The following is an 18308-nucleotide window of genomic DNA, read 5'->3' as shown; positions in this document are numbered from 1 at the left end:
TTACACATATCTCTAGTTTCTTGAATTTACTCCTTAGTTTTTATTTTTTATTTTTTATTTTTTTAAATCCCACCATAAATTTAATTAGTAGGACCTACCATTCATATGAGAGGAGGGAGTACGCATTTATAGTACTCTGAGAATACACAATAATTTCCCTTCCAACTCCACTACTTAAAAAGTTAATGTTGCAAAAAAAGGAAAGTATGAAAAATATTATGAAGATGATATTGGAGATATTTTGCTTATATAGATAAATAAACTTGACATTAAAAATATATTTGAAGACATGTTAAAACACTGTTTGATACGATGATGGTTAACTTAAACATATCAGCAAGATCATCTAAAACCTACAATCAACTTTTGATTGAGAAGTTTAGTGGTACCACAATGAAAAAAAGTGACAATGTCAATGTAGATGTCAACAAATGATTTGTTATTGCAAAAGATTTAATTGGTCTGTTCCAGACCTCTAAGTTTAATTGAGTCCTCTAAGTTTAAATAATAAAGAGTGAAGATATTGTTCACAGAGAGAGATCCTCCTGCCAATTTGGCCACCAACACCGAGAGGGTGCACACACTTCCTTTTTTTTTTTCCTTTTCTTTTTTTAAATCAATATATTTGTATTAGTATTTTTTTTTTTTCAATTCAAAATTTGATGTGAAGGTATTATATTTGAAGCAAGGTATTATTTTTTTAAATTATTTATCATTATTTCTTTCAAAATTGTAAAATAATTTTCGATCCATTGACAATGGGGAATATTTAAACCTTGATTGTGAGTGTATTTTGTTTGTGTGAGACTATATATATATATATATATTAATATTTATTTATATAGAATCATACATCAACCCAGTATGAATTAATCTGCTTGGATATGTATCTTGTGATTTAAAATCTTAAGGTATCATGTCATTTCAAAATTTTATTGCCATATGAATTAATCCATTTGTAGAGTTTCTCAAAAAAAAAAAAAATCCATTTGTAGAGTTTCATTCGGTTTCCAACTAACTTTAATCTACTGATTTCCATTGTCCTTCCCTCCCTCTTCAATCCAAACAGGCCGGGCCTATAGTACAGAGAAGTCTTCATGCAATAATGTATATATGATATAAAGAATGGTCTTCCAAGCTAAATCAGAAAGAAGCTACAGCTAGCTGTTTGTCTTCATTGATCAAGCAGCGTGTTGAAAACTTACGATGACTATTGACTTGGCTGTATCTTCTAAAATTTATCAAACCTCGTGGGCATTTTTGGCTACATGGCTTTGATAAGAATTCTGTTCACTTTGCTACCGTTTCTTGTGGACTTGGTCATAATGTAATCAAGCCTCAGTGACGGAGCCAATAATTTTATCCAAGGACCAAGCTAAATAGTAAAATTTCAAAATCTCATTCTAAGAAAAGGATGATTTTTTACCATCTTTAGAGAGATCAAATTGAACTTGGATAGGATTATTCTGTATTGAAAATTTTGTCAAAATTTTAGGAGGGGGGAACAAATAATTTCAAAGACTAATTAAGATTTTATTACCACTATTAATGAAAAGTTTGAAAAGCTAGGGGGGCCATGGCCCCCTTGGCCCCAACATGGCTCCGCCGAAGTTAGATGTGAGTAGAGGCAATATCTAAATCTTATGTGAGATTTAACAAATTATGTACTCCTATAGAAGTAAACCAACATTGAAATAATAAGTCTGTTTTTAGATATGGAATTGAGTACGTGAGATTTTTTGCATAAAGAGTACTAATCACTTATCTCACATTCCACGTGAGAAATTGTAAAATTGCATGGTCAAGTATCTTTGAACATACAGTGAATAAATATATATATATTTTTATAAATACCTTTAATGTTAATATATTTTCAATTTTGGCCGTTGTTTTTATTATATAACTGGTTTTAGAGCTTTACTAAATTCCTCTTACTTTAAGCCGTGCTTTTTAGTGTCAATTTTTTTGTCATGACCTAATCAAGCCTTTCACTCATCACAATCCCCACTCTACGCGCTCCAAAGCTTTTAGGCTTCACGTTAAAGTCGTACTTTATTCTTCGACAAAAAAGGAAGGGCAGCGTTTATTACTTTGCACTGCCCTATTACAGTCAACATGCACACATATTTTTTTTTCCCAACTGAAATAGTGACTTGTTGAAGTGAAATAGTGACTTGAAAGTCAAGTGTCACCATTTCAATCAAAAGAAAATGACTAAAATATAAAACTAACATTTTAAGTTTCTTCAAATTTCATTTCCTTCATTTAGTTTTGTTTTTGTTCATTTTAATTCTTTAAGTTTCTTATTCATTCAATTATGGCCTTTACGTCAATTTTTTGTTAAAATTTTTAGGAAAAAAAAACTAGAAAATATTTTTCAATCATTAATTGAATTTTTTTAATTAAAAAAATTTGAACAAAAATTAAAAAAATTAACCACTGCATATAACAAATTTCTTCCTATTTATGAATATATAATTCCTACACACAATATGAATCCAATTAACTTAACTGGTAAAAAAATGTGCTCTCAAAGTAGGGTAAAAAACAAAGAAGAATCAAATTTTTCTTACACAAAAAATAATTATCATGGTGCTGTGATAAATTCATATCTATCGCATCCATATTCGAATTTTACATGCACGTTAATAAAGAATGGTCTTCCTGGTGCCATTCTAATCTGTCTATATCTTCATTGATAATATCAATTTGATATGCAGCGTCAAGGAAACTTATGATGACTTGGTTGTTTCTACAAAACTCTGTCAAGAATTGTGCCATCAACTTTCTGCAGTGAAATGCACGTAGGTTGATCTTTTCAAATTCAAGTTCAGTACAATTAGGAGGAAAAAGCCATAGTCCAATCACCAATGATAATCTCTCAAACCATTAGAACTGGGGGTTACAGCATACTTCATTTGCTGCATTCTACAATTAACACATACATTGAAAAAAAAATGAGGCATTTTCATTTCTCCTTAATGCTTCTCATCCTCTTTTTTCAAATTTTCGCTTGCTATAGAGCGAGAAAGGTAGGGGGTACTGACTCTGGCCCTGAAACAGAAGTACTCTTATCTTTCAAATCCTTTGTAGCTGATCCCCAAAATGCTCTGTCTGGGTGGAATATAAGTTATTCTCCTGATTGACATTGGTCAACTGCACCAGCAATACAACAAAAGTTCAATCACTGCACCTTAGCAGTCTGGGACTCTGGTATTATTCCTCCTCAGCTCTCCAACCTCACTTCCCTCATAGCTCTAGACCTTTCAAACAACTCCTTTTTTGGTCAAATTCCTTCCGAGCTTGGCCATCTTACTAGCCTTCAGCATATAATTCTTGTGGGGAACATAATTAATGGCACCTAACAGTCTATCTCATTGTCGTAGGCTTGAAAGTATAATGTTCCAGAACAACAGACTTACTGGTCATCTTCCTCGTGAACTAGACAGACTTCATGGACTGAAATTTCTTGACGTGTCCATGAACAATCGTACTGGTGTAATTCCCTCTACTTTTGGCAATCTCTCCACTCTTACCATTCTCAACATAGCAAGAACTCAGATATCTGGCGAAATTCCAAATGCGTTGGGTCGTCTCAATAATCTTGTCACTCTTCAACTCTCGGAGAATCAATTAAGTGGTGAGATTCCCTTTTCAATTTTCAACATTTCCTCCCTGAAGTTCTTATCTCTCACACTAAACAGGCTAGTTGGAAAGCTTCCCTCCAATATAGGCCTTACCCTTCCCAAAATAAGGGAACTCTGCTTGGGAAGCAATCATATGGAAATACCAATACGAAGTTCTTTATCCAATGCTTCATATATTGAACACCTTGATCACTCTTCAAATAATTTCACTGGGCATATTCCTTTACTTGGTAACTTGAAACATCTTGTCCAGTTACTCCTTGGTGCGAACAGTTTTTCTTCTACAACATAACTGAATTTCCAAGTATTTGATTCCCTTACAAACTGTAACCTGCTAAGGAAAATCCTTCTGAATTCTAACCAATTAGCTGGTGGACTTCCCCCTTCTGTCGCAAATCTCTTGGTCAATCTCCAACATTTTTGTGTTCATGATAATTTCTTGACCGGTAGCTTCCCTTAAAGATTGGAAATGTACCAAAACCTTGTGTCCTTACCAATTGAGAACCTTTTTTTTCAAAGGCAAAATACCAAACTCCATTGGAAAACTTCAGAAACGAGAAAGACTTATGGTTATTGACAACTTGTTCTCTGGAGAAATTCCGGATATCTTTAGCAATCTTATGTGGCTACATGAGCTAGACATGGCAAACAACCGGTTATCTGGTAGAATTCCCATGAGTAAAGCAACATGCCAGCAATTAGAGATGCTTGTTCTAGCAAGGACAGCCCTCAATGGCAGCATTCCAAAGCAAATTTTTGAGCTTCCCCAGCTAAAATTTTTGCTGTTGGCAAATAACAGTTTAAGTGGTTTTCTGCCCAACGAATTTGGCCATTTGAGACAGCTTGAAATCATGGACATTTCTGGAAACCAGCTATCTGGAAATATTCCTGCAATAACCAAGAGATACTCAATTTTGCAACGTCTTAACATTGCAAGAAACAGGATAACTGGCTCGATACCAAAGTCACTGGAAAATCTAGCAGCACTGGAGAGCTTGAATCTTTCTTCCAACAATCTCACTGGCCTAATCCCAACAGAATTGGAGAACCATAATGCTTTGCAGATGTTAAATTTGTCTTTCAATAGCTTGGAAGGAAGTACCGAAAAATGGTGTCTTTGCCAACATCAGCTGGGATTCTCTCCAGGGAAACAGTCAGCTCTGCGTATTTGACCATGAGACTGCAGAAAGCTTAGAGTCACTACTTGTGTGACAAAAACAAAAAGGAATTCAGATTTAGTGCTCAAAGTCATTATTCAAACCTCTTCTTTCATTGTGCTTGTGTGTGCATTGTGTTTAGTATGTGCAGTGATCACCAAAAAGAAGAGAAAGACAATAAAAAATGAAAGTTCATCATCCGAACAGAAGGGTTTACCGCCAAGGCTATCTTACTCCGAAATCCAGCTTGCAACAAACGGGTTTCTCACAACAAATTTGATAAGGAGGGGAGCTTTTGGGTCTGTTTATAGAGCTGTTTTCAGTACTGGTGAAAGTGGAATCCACACCACAGTTGCAGTGAAGGTTCTTGACTTGACACAAAGCAAAGCTTCCAAGAGTTTTGATGCAGAACGTGAAGCTCTCAGAAACATCCAGCATCAGAACCTTGTTAAGGTCTTCACTTCTTGCTCCAGCATTGATCACACAGGAGCTGAATTCAAGGCTTTAGCTATGGAATTCATGTCTATTGGTAACCTGGATAAGTGGTTGTACCCAGAGGACGTTGAGTGTGGATCAACACTGACCTTGACCCAGAGACTAAATATTGCCATTGATGTAGCTTCTGCATTAGATCACCTACATCATGATTTTGACCCACCTGTAGTCCATTGCAACTTGAAACCTGGAAATGTGCTTTTAGATGAAGATATGACTGCTCATGTAGGAGATTTTGGGTTAGCAAGGTTTCTCTCCCATGATTCATCACAGAATGGGAGTAGCACAATTGGACTAAAAGGCTCAATTGGTTATATTGCTCCAGGTATGTTGTGGATCTTACTTTATGAAACTTAAAAAGATTTAGTGATTACATTCACAGTTCAAACAATGTTCTACTCTACCTCACTTGCTAAATTCGACCCCAAAGAAGAAATTAGTTAAAAAAAATTTAAAATTAACACCCTATGTTTCTACATTATTTCCTCAAGCTTTTATCATTTCTGGTTGGAAATACTTGATCCTATTATCCTGAAATACTGTTATCAAGTACGGCTTGGGTGGATAGGCTTCAGCCTGTGGGGATGTCTATAGTTTTGGGATACTGCTGCTTGAGATAATCATTGCCAAGAAGCCCACAGATGGGATTTTCCAGGAAGGTTTAAGCATAAACAAGTTCATCTCCGAAGTGCATGAGATTAAAATCTTGGATATTGCTGATCCAAGGCTTTTCAAGGATAATGAATCTTTTTCGCAAAGCAGCAGTACTAATTATTCTTCTGGTGAAGATAGCAGCAGCAAGAACAAAAACAACATTGCTTTCAGAGTTGAAGAGTGTGTGGCTTCTATGGTGAGAGTTGGACTATCTTTGCTGCTGATTAATCAAAAGAACGTTTTACTATGGAGAAGCCTTATTGAAGTTGCAAGAGATTAAAAGATGTTCTAGAGGATGAAGCATTGCACTAAATCTATTTTGTGTATTTATGTTTGTTTCCCAAGCTGTTTGAAGCTATAAGGTCTTATGATTAGAACTGCAAATTGATATGAGGATCTCTTTAATGGCCAGTTAATTTGATCATATGTCAAATTTTATCAATTCTATTTTCTTTATCAATCCCCCATATTAAGAAAGTTCAAAAAAAATTTTATGCGAATATATGCTAAAACGCGTGAATGCAAGAAGATAATTGCTTAGGCCATGTCATAAGGGCATCATATTCTTCATTCATAGGTGCAAAAAAACAGTGTGGGAATTGGGCTGCAATTTTATATGAGGTAGGTTATGTGGTATAGTAATCAAGTTACCGTAGGTTGTTTGTTTGTGCCAGATAAGGATGTAGTATGAGAAGGTTCTGGTTGGGAAATATCTGGTGTAGAAATGGCTGGTGGAGAAGGATAGGCATGCCGGGAACTAGTTTCTGCAGAAACTAGTGGAACTGAAGGTAAAGGTGAAGGTTTCAGTACAGGTAGAGTAGAAGAGGATTGTGCAGTGGAATTAGAATGAGTAAAGGGCTGAAGAATTGATTGAGAACAAGAGTGCAATAAAAAGGTAAGCCAAAGAGTAGGTGAGGGAGAATTTGAGGGAGGAGCACTAGATTGTGAGGTTGAAACTTGTGTTAATGCAGAAAAATCATGTTGATTAAACAAAACATGCCTGGTAACATAAATTCTGTGAGAGTGAGGTTCAAGACATCTGTAACCTTTTGATTAGGGAGGGTAACCTAAAAATATACAAGGAGAAGTGTGAGATTGAAATTTTTGGGTATTATAAGGCTTAAGAAGAGGAAAACAAGTACACCTAAAAACTTTCAAGTGTAATAAATCTGGTTTGGCCTTAAAGAGGAGCTACCAAGGTAAAAGATTATGGAGTAAAGGAGTGGGTAGTCTGTTTATGAGATGCACAACAGTAGAAAGAGCATATGAACAATAAGTGGTAGGTAATTTTGAGTGAGAAAGCATGGTCAAAGCACACACAACAAGATGCTTATGTTTCCTTTCAGCCACTCCATTTCATTGGGGTTTGTGAGGGCAAGATAATTGGTGAGTAATACAATGATTAGAGAAAAATTCATTAAAGGCATTAGAAGTGAATTCACCCCAACAATTCAGATCTAAGAATTTTGATTATATGATCAAGAAGATTTTCAATGGTGCCTGTAAAATGTTTGAAAGTAAATAGGAAATCAGATTTCAATTTCAACAAGAAAATTCAAGTAAACTTGGTGAAATTATCAACAAGTACAAGATAGTATTTAAAACTATTGACAAATGTATTGGAGCTGGACCACATACATCAGTGTGGATTAATTCTAAAGGTTTAGAAGACTGAAAAAACAGATTTAGCAAAGTTAGTGTCTACAACGCACATCAAAGTTGTTTGCAGTACATGATTTTAAAGAAAAGGAACTGCTAGAGCAAGAAATTTATCACTAGGGTGTTTTAGTCTGTGATGCCATGGCATCCACTTTTTGGAAAGAAACCTATTTACAGAATTTACACAAAGTTGCAGATTTTGATTCTTCGATTGGGTAGATGAACCAGGACATGTATTGAGATGTGAAGATGATGAAGATGCAGTTGATGCTTAGGGTTTTGAGTAGATTGGATAGAGTCCATTTTCACTCAAACCCTCGTAGGATATTTTCCCGACAGAATATCCTGACACTGGAAATTATAGCATCAAAATGACAATTGTTACACAAGCATAATTTGTGAACTGAGAGAAGATTTGCAGCAATACTAGGCACATGTAACACATTTCTAAGTTTGAAATTATGGTATTTAGTGCTAAGAGAGGAACTACCTATATGAACCTTCCTCCTCTACCATGGTTATGTGAATTTCTTGCTCGACCTCGATTTCCTCTTGAATTCAGACACGAATTTCTTGCTCGACCTCGATTTCCTCCTGAATTCAGACACATTTGTGCTTGTGAATGATTCACATTCTGGTTTGATGAGGCATACATTGCCATAGAATGCAAATTTCCTTCAGCATTTTCAATTAGAGTTTTTCCATATGAATGATTAACTTCGAGTCTTGATTGCAGAAAAAAATGAGCATACTCCTTAGGCAAGCCTCTGAGGACTATTCAGATTAACTCTTTGTTATCCACTGTAACACCAACTGCTAGTAATCGATCTCTTGCAGCTTTGATTCTATGTAAGAATCCATTGATAGTGTCAGTGCCTTTCTTTATACTTTGTAGATCAATCTTCAGATTCAAGATGTTAGGCCTCGAAGTTGAAGTGAATTGTTGCTCCAAAGTATTCCAAACTTCACTAGCATTGTTGATTCCAACCACCAAAGAGAATTTGGAAGGCTTTGCTACCATGTGAGATTCAACGAAGGAATAGAGAAATATAGAAGAAAATATCTAAATGATTGTATTAGCTCAGAAACTGTGTTAGATTCATTTTTATATGGTCATTTACAGGATTAGAGTCAGTTACAAATCTAACAAACTATTAGAGACTGAAACAGTAATCTTAGAGTCAGTTAGTACATGTGGATGTTGTAAGTTAATCGATATCCAAGACTGAAATGGCATTGTTCTCTTAAGTCATTCTTTCATCAAATGAAACGGTGTCGCATGGCTCTCAGCTTTAGTAAGAATGCAATGATGTTTGTGCTGTTTAAGTTGACTATCATTTATCTCTATCTCTATCACAAGATTTATGCTTCCCTGAATGCTAGTTTGGCTCTTGTCTAAATAGCCTTGAAACTCAAAGCATAAAGCATGGATCCAATTAAACGACATGGAACTGTGAATATATTACTGCTACATTTTCATGCATCAAGACTCCAAGGTAGTGTCAAATCCCAAAGGCAGTCATACAATTTCGTAAATCAGTGTACAAGTATTATTCAGATGTTGAATTTCACAATAGTAAATTTCTTTTTCCAATGAAAATATTCATGACTATCTCAAAACTAGGAAGGAAAACCAAAAAAACTGTCAACACAGGCAAAGGCTTCCTGCATGAGAACTTTTTGGTTCAACTCAAGTCAGTAATGTAGATAAAGAAAGAAGTTAAAAGAGGAAAAAGAGATATGAGGAAATTGGAATAATTTGCATTATTTGAATGAATGAATTACATACAGACATTTTTACATCTTTGCCAATTCAATTATGCACAAGAAGAGGCAGGATTGCAACTGCACAACTATCTTCAACTTTAACAACATATAACTCTTTCAACTGTGAACTTCATTAACAGAAATATAACTATTCTATTGGCGAGCTTAGGTTGGTTTTGCTGAGCAAGTGGCCGGATTGCAAACACTGCCTCCAAAATAGGTGTTAAATATTGACCCATTCTCAGACCTCACAAATAAAGGAAGTACTAGATTTTTTGAAAATAGAGCAAACACTACAAAAAAATTTCAATCATAATCTATTGCCATAATAGTATGTCGGTGCCAATAAGTACCAAAAGGCACATGCAAAAAGGCTTTAACAGTTATGTCTTTGAAGCAGATTAGGGCACTCTTGTTATTGTACTTATGGGCTGTGCTATACTCTCTCAGTCTCTTGGCCTTTGGTACTCAAACAGCATGGCTGGAAAGATGGGTAGTACCATGGTGGGAGTATTATTGTTGCTGACAATCTGGTTGCTGCTGTTTTTGCTGTCCATAACTTCAAGCAATCCATGAAATTTGAAAAGTAGAGACATCATGGTGGACATAATTAGGGATTTTCAGCACTAACATATTTCAATGCACCTGTTGGTATTGTCTCTCCATTAGTCACAATTGTGGTGGTGGCAATTTTAGGTATGCTGCGGGCTTTTACTCTACTTTGGCTTATTCTCTGAAATGCATGATGGATGATAATGTGTTGCCCCGGGATCTCCTTGCTTGTGAAACACTATGTCAGACATAACAATCTGCACTGACAAAACAGGCATTTAACAAGAGCAAGGTAACATTTTTTTTTTTCCTTAAAGAAGCAATGAGAGAAGATACTTCAACATGATAGTATCAAATGTTCATGATATAATGCAAGAAGCAGTTGGTTTAAACACAACCAGTACCATTTACAACATTTATTCTGAATCGTTTTGAAGATTTCTGGGAGCCCTACCAGCAAAGCAATACTTTCTTGGGATGTCTTTGACTTGAATATGAATATGAATGAAATCTATAATCCATGTTGAATCCATCAATTCAAAGAAAAAGAGAAGTGGAGTCTTGGCGAAGAGGAAGAGTAAGAAGGCTGTTCACATCCAGAAGAAGGGTTGTGAGACTAAGGGATACAAATTTAGGGGACTGCTTCTAGCTAGCCATTAACATGACATGAGGGTAAAAGGAATAGCGCCTCCCTGCCCCCCCTCCCCCACCCCTGGTCCCCGGGTGGCTAACTCATAAAATAAGACCAACCCAATTAAAAGTCAAGAAGCTACTTCAAAGTAATTATTAAATTTACTAAGTATCAAAAATTCCTATGGAAGTTCAAAGGAAAAGTCATTCTTTGTTGAATTTTCTTAGGAATACAGTTGGATGAGTAAAAGACATACAAGATTGTGGGTGAAATTCATTCATTCAAGAAGACAAGAAGTTATAAACGTTATTAGTTTGAGAAGCGCAGTAAAGAACTCAAACTTTAGTGGATCAAACAACTTGGTCTAACCTGACTAACCATAATATCAGTCCACAATTGATTTATTTATATGTTCTCATGTTTAACAAATTACTAATGTACAAGGCCTAAAATCATACTAACTAAAATTACAATGAAGCATAAGCAAACCAAACTCGAAGCAAAGTGACCTCGTTGATTACTCCCATATTGAAACCAAATTTTAAGGCCAACAATTACCAAATTTAGGAAAAAGAAATACACAGATATTTATAAAAGCACAATTTACAAGAAATACAATTTTTTTTACTACGTAGGAATTTGTTTGCCATCTTTTCATCAGTTAATTAATAGATATAGAATGATGATTGATTGTCAACAAAATTGACTTTAAATTTAAGTTGCTTCAATAAGAAGAAATTTTTAGAATGCTCAGTTCCCAAGGTATTGCAACAATGTTCAGGTTCTATTACATCTTGGATAGAATAGTAACTCTGGCAAGAGAACAACAATACCATAAAAGAAAGATGAAGATATATTTCTCCTAAGTAAGATTTTTTTTTAAAAAAAAAAAAATGCAATTTCTAATGTCCCCTCTTGAACACCTCAACTGATGTTGCAGCAGTTGTACAAGGTAAACAGACCATGATGAAAGGCAAAGCAAAAGGACGCCAAGGTGGCTGTTACACCCCATGGGATTGAAATTTCTTATATATCTTATATATACATAGGTAATCCTTTGTATTGTACACCCAATTCTTCTAATATAATACACTGGTTCTTTTGCAAATATCACACCCACTTAATTTCATTCAAAAGCCAGAGGTTTTCATGGGGTTAAGGTAACATCAATGGTACACCACTATAATTATTGATCTTTATCATGAAATTTTGCTTGCCCTATGACATACTTTATCCTAAATACACATATTTTCCTTCAAAAAAGTTATTGTCCCCTTAAAAAAGACCCTAGGTTATATTATTGAAAAACAAATGTGTTCATTATAGAGAGGAAAATACATAAAATTGGCCTAGATAGGACGACTAAGCAAGAAGAGAGAAATTTATATTTATCATCAATTTTTTTTTAAAGAGATTCCAATGTTGAGATAAAGAAGTTAATTAATTTGGTGACAAGGTGATTATGATAAGTTGCAAACCAAGCGTACTAATTTATAAGTTGTTGCTTTTAATTTTGGGTGCCCTTACATGCCCTGGCCAGGCAGTAAGAGTCTTATGACCAGTCCACTTACAAGCTAACTTGTGGACAATTACCTTTGACAGGGCTTGTTTCAAGTGACTGTTTTATCAACCAATAGCTCAAAGTAGGTTTTAGTTTGATATGGAAGAAGGTTAGTCATACTTTGATAGAGTTTACTTTTGTTTAATTCAAGAATATCCCAAGCAGAGTAACATACAAAGTATTACTTAGGAACATACCTCAATGGTCTATGCCAAACTGTGAGGGCAATCAGGTACTTGTATTGAAATTGAAGCTGTCTTTGTCTTTTCACTCACTTGCTAAGAGCATTCATCTATTCTGCAAATAAGTTTGCATGTTTTTAAACCATAAAGCTCCTTCATACAGATAAAAACATCTGGATCTAATGTTAACAGTTAAACTTATCAGCCATTGTTCTTGTTAATATTTTTTTTATGCTCTCTAATTTTGGGTTATTCAAAGCAAATTATCAAATTATTGAAACCCGCATCTTAGCTTCTTGAAATATAGTTTTTCTGTTTGGTCATTTAATGCATTTCAAATTACGTATGCATTTTCTATGTGACCATGTTTATTAGATAATGTGGATAAAATGGTACCATAGTTATTCTTCCAAAATGCACAAGCAAGCACAAACACCCTTCTGGCACATGTAGAAAGGGTCCATTTCTACGATTGCAATATAAAAATGTCCTAAAAATTTTTTAAAAAAATTCTACTCTGATGAATTTCATTACAAGAAAATCAAAGCATTTAAAATTATGTGTATTTTCATCGTGACTTATAAAGATGATAATATATTCGCCATATAGGGAAAGAACGTTGTAAATAACAAACACAGCTAAACGGAAAGTATATGACAAAGAATTGACTCACAACTATAACTCCAAAACATTGTCATCCCGTATGGTAACTTCATTTCCATGTTGATGGTTCTAAGATGGAGAAGGTATGCGTATAACAACATTAAAAAGTTCATTCAGTTTCAGCTAACTATGAATGTTGCTGCCCTTGCATTAACTTTCTTGCATTTGTTTATTTATTTATTTATTTTTCTGGTAAGATCCCACTAACTGCAGTCCAGCCATTATGTGTGAACCTAATAATGGATACAATGAGAGCTATAGTCTTGGCCATTGAGCTACCCAACAATGACAGCATGGTAAAGCCATTTGTGGTCGATCAAAGCCATTTCTAACCAGGGTAATAGCAGTCTAACTTATGACACAATTTAGGGCAAGATCTATCTTTGGTGCGGATGAGAAAGTGAAGAAAACACTCATTTTTAAAACTTTCATTTGACAAGTCTTCAATGAATTTAAAGCTAGGCAACTAGAGAAGAACATATTGAAGGGTTTATTCAACAACAAGCTGTTTTAATAATTCTAAGGTTTACCATAGTCCGTTAACTGGTGATGGTGAAGTTTCTGAAGCAGTTTGCCAGTGTTGAGAGGCTAAATTGGGGGCAATGGGGTGCTTCCATTTGGACTTGCATCTTTTTGTTGACCAATTGTACGCTCTTCAAGTGTATTCCAGCTTCTAGAGAGCAGTTGGCAAAGCAAAGATTCTCTGCTTCCTGGAAGACTAACCAATAAGTCCACTCATTTGTAATGCATGACTTTTTGTATTAGGTGAATTGAAGGTGAAAGCTTTCATTAATTCTCAAGGGTAAGATATGTTCAAGTGCACAAGGAGTAATAAATGTTATTTGTTTGACAAGAATAACATAAAATTTTAACAAAACAGCAATACAGTAGGCCTTAAATCATACCAGCTGAAATTACAATGAAGCATTAGCAGTCAAGCTAGGCCTAGAGGAACCTCATGACTACTCCCATATCAAAATTAAATTATATTTCCAATAACAGAGTAACTAGTATGCTATCATGTGAACTTATGGGCAACAAACTGTAATTGAACATGAGTTCCTTCAAAAGGAGCAACACCAAGAGAGGTTGGACACAAGAAACCATATTCTGGGCCTTAGCATGTGATGAATTTTCAGAACTGGTCTTAACAGCTATAAATTGATAGACCAAAGTCCAAATCGACATATTTTTCCAAAAGTAAATCACACCTCAGCCGGGATTGCAATGAAGTTGATGATGCTTGCTGCGTCTCTTTCTATTGGCTCAAAATACAATGACAAAATTCAAACAAAGCAACCCAAAGAGAAATCCTCGACAACAAGCTAACAAGATATAGATTATCTCTAGATCAGATTCATCCAACTACACTAAGGAAGAGAGATAGCAATCCAGTTGTGTGATATTTACTGAATTTTACCATTATATATATACAAGTAAATACTGAAACTCATCTCTCGAAAAGCAAGAGCAAGAGGTTATTCATTCAGAACATAGTAACATTTTGTCAAATACTTGGAGTGCGTACCTTTATACTCTCTATCACAACTTGCTCAAGTCTGTCCTGTTTGGTCATTGGCATTGCCCATCTTGCCATTGATTTTTATGCCACGTCTGATTTCTCTCCCATTCCCCTCTTGATCTTTTGATCACATGACGCATCAAAATTAAGCTTTACCCATTGATCATGTGGCTTGATCCAAGCACTTCCCCTGTTTTGCTCTTCAATTTCCCTTGTAATCCCAAGTGATCTCACGTAAGAGTCATAGCGTACATTCCTTATTCAAAATACACATATTTGCCTATGAAGAAGTTATTTTTCCCCTAAAAATAATCCTTGGTTATATTATTGAAAAAAAGTGTGTTCATTTTGGAGAGGCAATATACATAAATTTGGCCTAGATACAACCACTAAGCAAGAAGAGAGTAATTTAAGAATTTATCATCAAAAAATTTTATAACATATTCCGAAATAGGAATAAAGAAATTAATTAATTTGGTGACAAGGTGATTATGAAATCAACATATTCCAAGCATACTAATTTATAAGTTAATGCTTTTAATTTTGGGTGCCTTTACCCTTACCCCCACTAAGCTATACATGCCTTGGCCAGGCAGTAAGAATCCTGAGACCAGGCCACTTCAAAGCTAACTTGTGGACGATCACCTTTGACAGGGCTTGTTTAAGGAGACTGTTTTATCAAATTATCATCCTACAGCTCAAAGTAAGTTTTAGTTCAATTTGCAAGAAGGTTAGTCATACTTTGATAGAGTTTTCTTTATTTTAATTCAAGAATATCCCAGGCAGAATAACATAAAAAGTAATACTTATGAACATACCCCAATGGCCTAAGCCAATTCTGTGAGGCAATCAGGTACTTGTATTGAAGATGAAGCTTTATTAAGCCAATTCTGTGAGGCAATCAGGTACTTGTATTGAAGATGAAGCTTGTCTTTTCCTTTCCACTCACTTGTTAAGAGCTTTCATCTTTTCTGCAAACAAATTTGCATTTTGTTAAAGCATAAAGCTCCTTCATACATATAGAAACTTAGAATATAACATTAATAGTTTACCTTATCAGCCATTCCCCTTGTTAACATTTTTCTTTTAAGTTCTCCTTTTGGGTTATTCAAAGCACAGAATCAAATCGAAACCCACATCTTAGCTTCTTGAAATATAGTTCTTCTGTTAGGTCAATGTATTTCAAATCACATAAGCATTTTCTATGTGACCATGTTTATGATAATGTGGTTTTGATAGCACCATAGTTATTCTTCCAAATGTACAAGCACCCACCAACAGCCTTTTGGCACATGTAGAAAGGGTCAGTTTCTATGATTGCAATAGAAATATCCTAAAATTAAATACGTTATACATTGATGGATTTCATTACAAGAATCAAAGCATTTAAAAATATGTGCATCCCTTGTACTCATTGTAACTCATACAGATGATAACACAGTCACCATATAGGGCAAGAACATTGTAAATGGAAAACACAGCTAAACTGCTGAACAGAAAATGACAAAAAATTTACTTACAACTACATTTATAAAGTATTGTCATCCTGGATGGTGATTTCACTTCTGTGCGTGGAGAAGGTCTGTATATAACGTCATTAAAAACTTCATTCAGATTCAGCTAACTATGAATGTTGCTGCCCTTGCATGAACTTTCTTGCAGCTGTTTTTTTTCCTAGTAAAGTCCCACTAACTGCAGCCATTATGGGTGAACCTAGTAATGGATAAAATGGGAGCTTTATCCTTGGTCACTGAGCTACCCAATAATGACAGCTTGGTAAAGCCATCTGTGGGTCAATCAAAGCCATTTCTAACCAGAGTCATAGCAGTCTTACTTATGATAAGATTTAGGGTAAGATCTGCCTTTGGTGTGGATGAGAAAGTGAAGAAAAAACTCATTCTTAAACCTTTCATTTGTCAAGTCTTCAATGAATTTAATGCTAGGCAACTGGAGAAGAACATATTGAAGGGGTTAATCAAGAACAAGCTGTTTTTAGTAATTTTAAGGTTTACCATAGTCAGTCAACTAGTGACGGAGTTTTTGAAGCAGTTTTCCAGTATTGAGAGGCTGGATTAGGAGCAATGGGGTGCTCGCATTTGGATTTGCACCTTCCTGTTGATCGATTGGTTGGCTCTTCAAGTAAATTCCATTTTCTGGAGAGCAGTTGGCTAAGCATAGATTCTCTGCTTCCAGAAAGACTAACTAATAAGTAATGACCTTTTATTATGGGTGAAGTGAAGATGAAATGTAGTGCTAAGGGATATCAATTCAAGAGAAAGCTTCCAATTAGTCTCTAATGTGAGATATGTTCAAAGTACACAAGGAATAATAACTGCTATGACAAGAATAACATAAAACTCATATTTCAGTGGAAAAGACAACTTATTCCAAACTTGCCTTACTGGAATATCAATCCATATTTGATCTTATTTATATTGTCATTTAACAAAACAGCAATACAGAAGGCCTTAAATCATACTAGCTAAAATTACAATGAAGCAGACGCAGTCAAAGCTTGGCCTAGAGTAACCTCATGACTACTCCCATATTGAAATCAAATTATATTGTCAACAACAGAGCAACTAGTATGCTATCATGTGAACTTTGGGGCAACAAACTGTATATCACATGAGAACTTGCAAAAGGAGCAATACCAAGAAAGGCTGGACCAAAGTCTAAATAAAAATACTTTTCCATAAGTAAATCAAACCTCAGACAAAATGGGGTAATAGGCAAGGAAATGTAATCCTGTCTATTAAATTACCGATTGTCCCAAAAGTTTAAGCTGTTAAGAAATGATGAATTTAATCATTTAATCATAACCATGGTTTTAACAATGTCCACCAGGAAATTGTTTTTGAAGATGTGGACTGCACGTCTTCTCAAATACAAGCATCTTTTATTAGTTCTCTTTATGAGTGGTCTTTTGTAATTCTTTAGGCTACTTTGCGTTTATTTTCATGATGTAGTATTTTTTCAATAATATTATTTTTACCTATAAAAGAAGGATGTATTAGTCACTTATGCAAAAAAGAAAGAGAGATAATAAAATCATGATACAATGAACTTCTACCTGTTTGTTTTAATTACTTTTGTTTTAAAAATTCAGTTTTTTATTTTCTGTTTGTTCTCTTACCTTAGTACACATCCTGTGTCTTTTGGATTTTTGTATTAGTTTTCCTCTATCAATGAAGTTTATTAACGAAAAGCAAGAGCATGAGGTCATTCATTCAGAACATAGTAACATTTTGTCAAATACTTGGAGTGCGTACCTTTATACTCTCTATCACAACTTGCTCAAGTCTGTCCTGTTTGGCCAATGGCATTGCCCATCTTGCCGTTGATGTTTATGCCACGTCTGATTGCTCTGCCATTCCCATGTTCATCTTTGAGAATCGCAGCCAAGCCTACATTCTTTTGATCATATGACCCATCAGAATTAAGCTTTACCCATTGGTCAGGTGGCTTGATCCAAGCACTTTCCCTGTTTTGCTCTTCAAATGATCTCACGTAAGAGTCATACTGATTGTTAAGACGATGTGCTAGCTGGTTTATGCTGTCTTTAGTGTTTGAAAACAGAGCATCCTCCCGTGCATCCAAAAGAATATTCATAGCCAATACTGCATATAGTGTGAATTCATCTTTGTTCACTCTTTCTGCCAGTAATTCCTTTGGGGGATCAATTATATGTTCAACGAATTCCTTTATAGATTGAGCTTTGATCGTTTCTACTCGAAAACCCCATCTACCAGCATACCACAATCCTTTGGCATAGGGACAACATTGAAATAGATGTAAAACTGAATCTTCTGCTATTT

General features: G+C 35.0%; 1 protein-coding gene and 1 long non-coding RNA gene across 9 annotated transcripts; one reads left to right on the top strand and one right to left on the bottom strand.

Moving 5' to 3' along the window:
* Positions 1–4213: 4213 nt before the first annotated feature.
* Positions 4214–5783, top strand: LOC115980622 (receptor kinase-like protein Xa21). The gene is made up of 2 exons (XM_031102852.1): positions 4214–4811; positions 4956–5783. The coding sequence occupies exons 1-2, from the start codon at positions 4214–4216 to the stop codon at positions 5654–5656; spliced, it is 1299 nt and encodes a 432-aa protein (XP_030958712.1). The 3' UTR covers positions 5657–5783.
* Positions 5784–9353: 3570 nt separating this feature from the next.
* Positions 9354–18301, bottom strand: LOC115981734. 8 transcript variants are annotated; one of them, XR_004089436.1, is made up of 9 exons: positions 17763–18301; positions 16503–16673; positions 15543–15654; positions 15309–15461; positions 15054–15181; positions 14497–14701; positions 13499–13678; positions 12321–12420; positions 9354–10188 (listed from the first exon to the last, which is right to left on the bottom strand). It is a non-coding gene; the product is annotated as an uncharacterized LOC115981734 (long non-coding RNA). The 8 variants fall into 8 exon arrangements; XR_004089439.1 differs by lacking the exon at positions 15054–15181 and having other exon boundaries at positions 13499–13686; XR_004089433.1 differs by lacking the exon at positions 15054–15181.
* Between the last annotated feature and the right edge of the window lie 7 nt (positions 18302–18308).

Source organism: Quercus lobata, chromosome 3 (assembly GCF_001633185.2).
Source record: "Quercus lobata isolate SW786 chromosome 3, ValleyOak3.0 Primary Assembly, whole genome shotgun sequence".
Taxonomy (NCBI): domain Eukaryota; kingdom Viridiplantae; phylum Streptophyta; class Magnoliopsida; order Fagales; family Fagaceae; genus Quercus; species Quercus lobata.
Note: the sequence above shows the minus strand (reverse complement) of the source record. Positions and strands in the feature narration are given on the sequence as shown.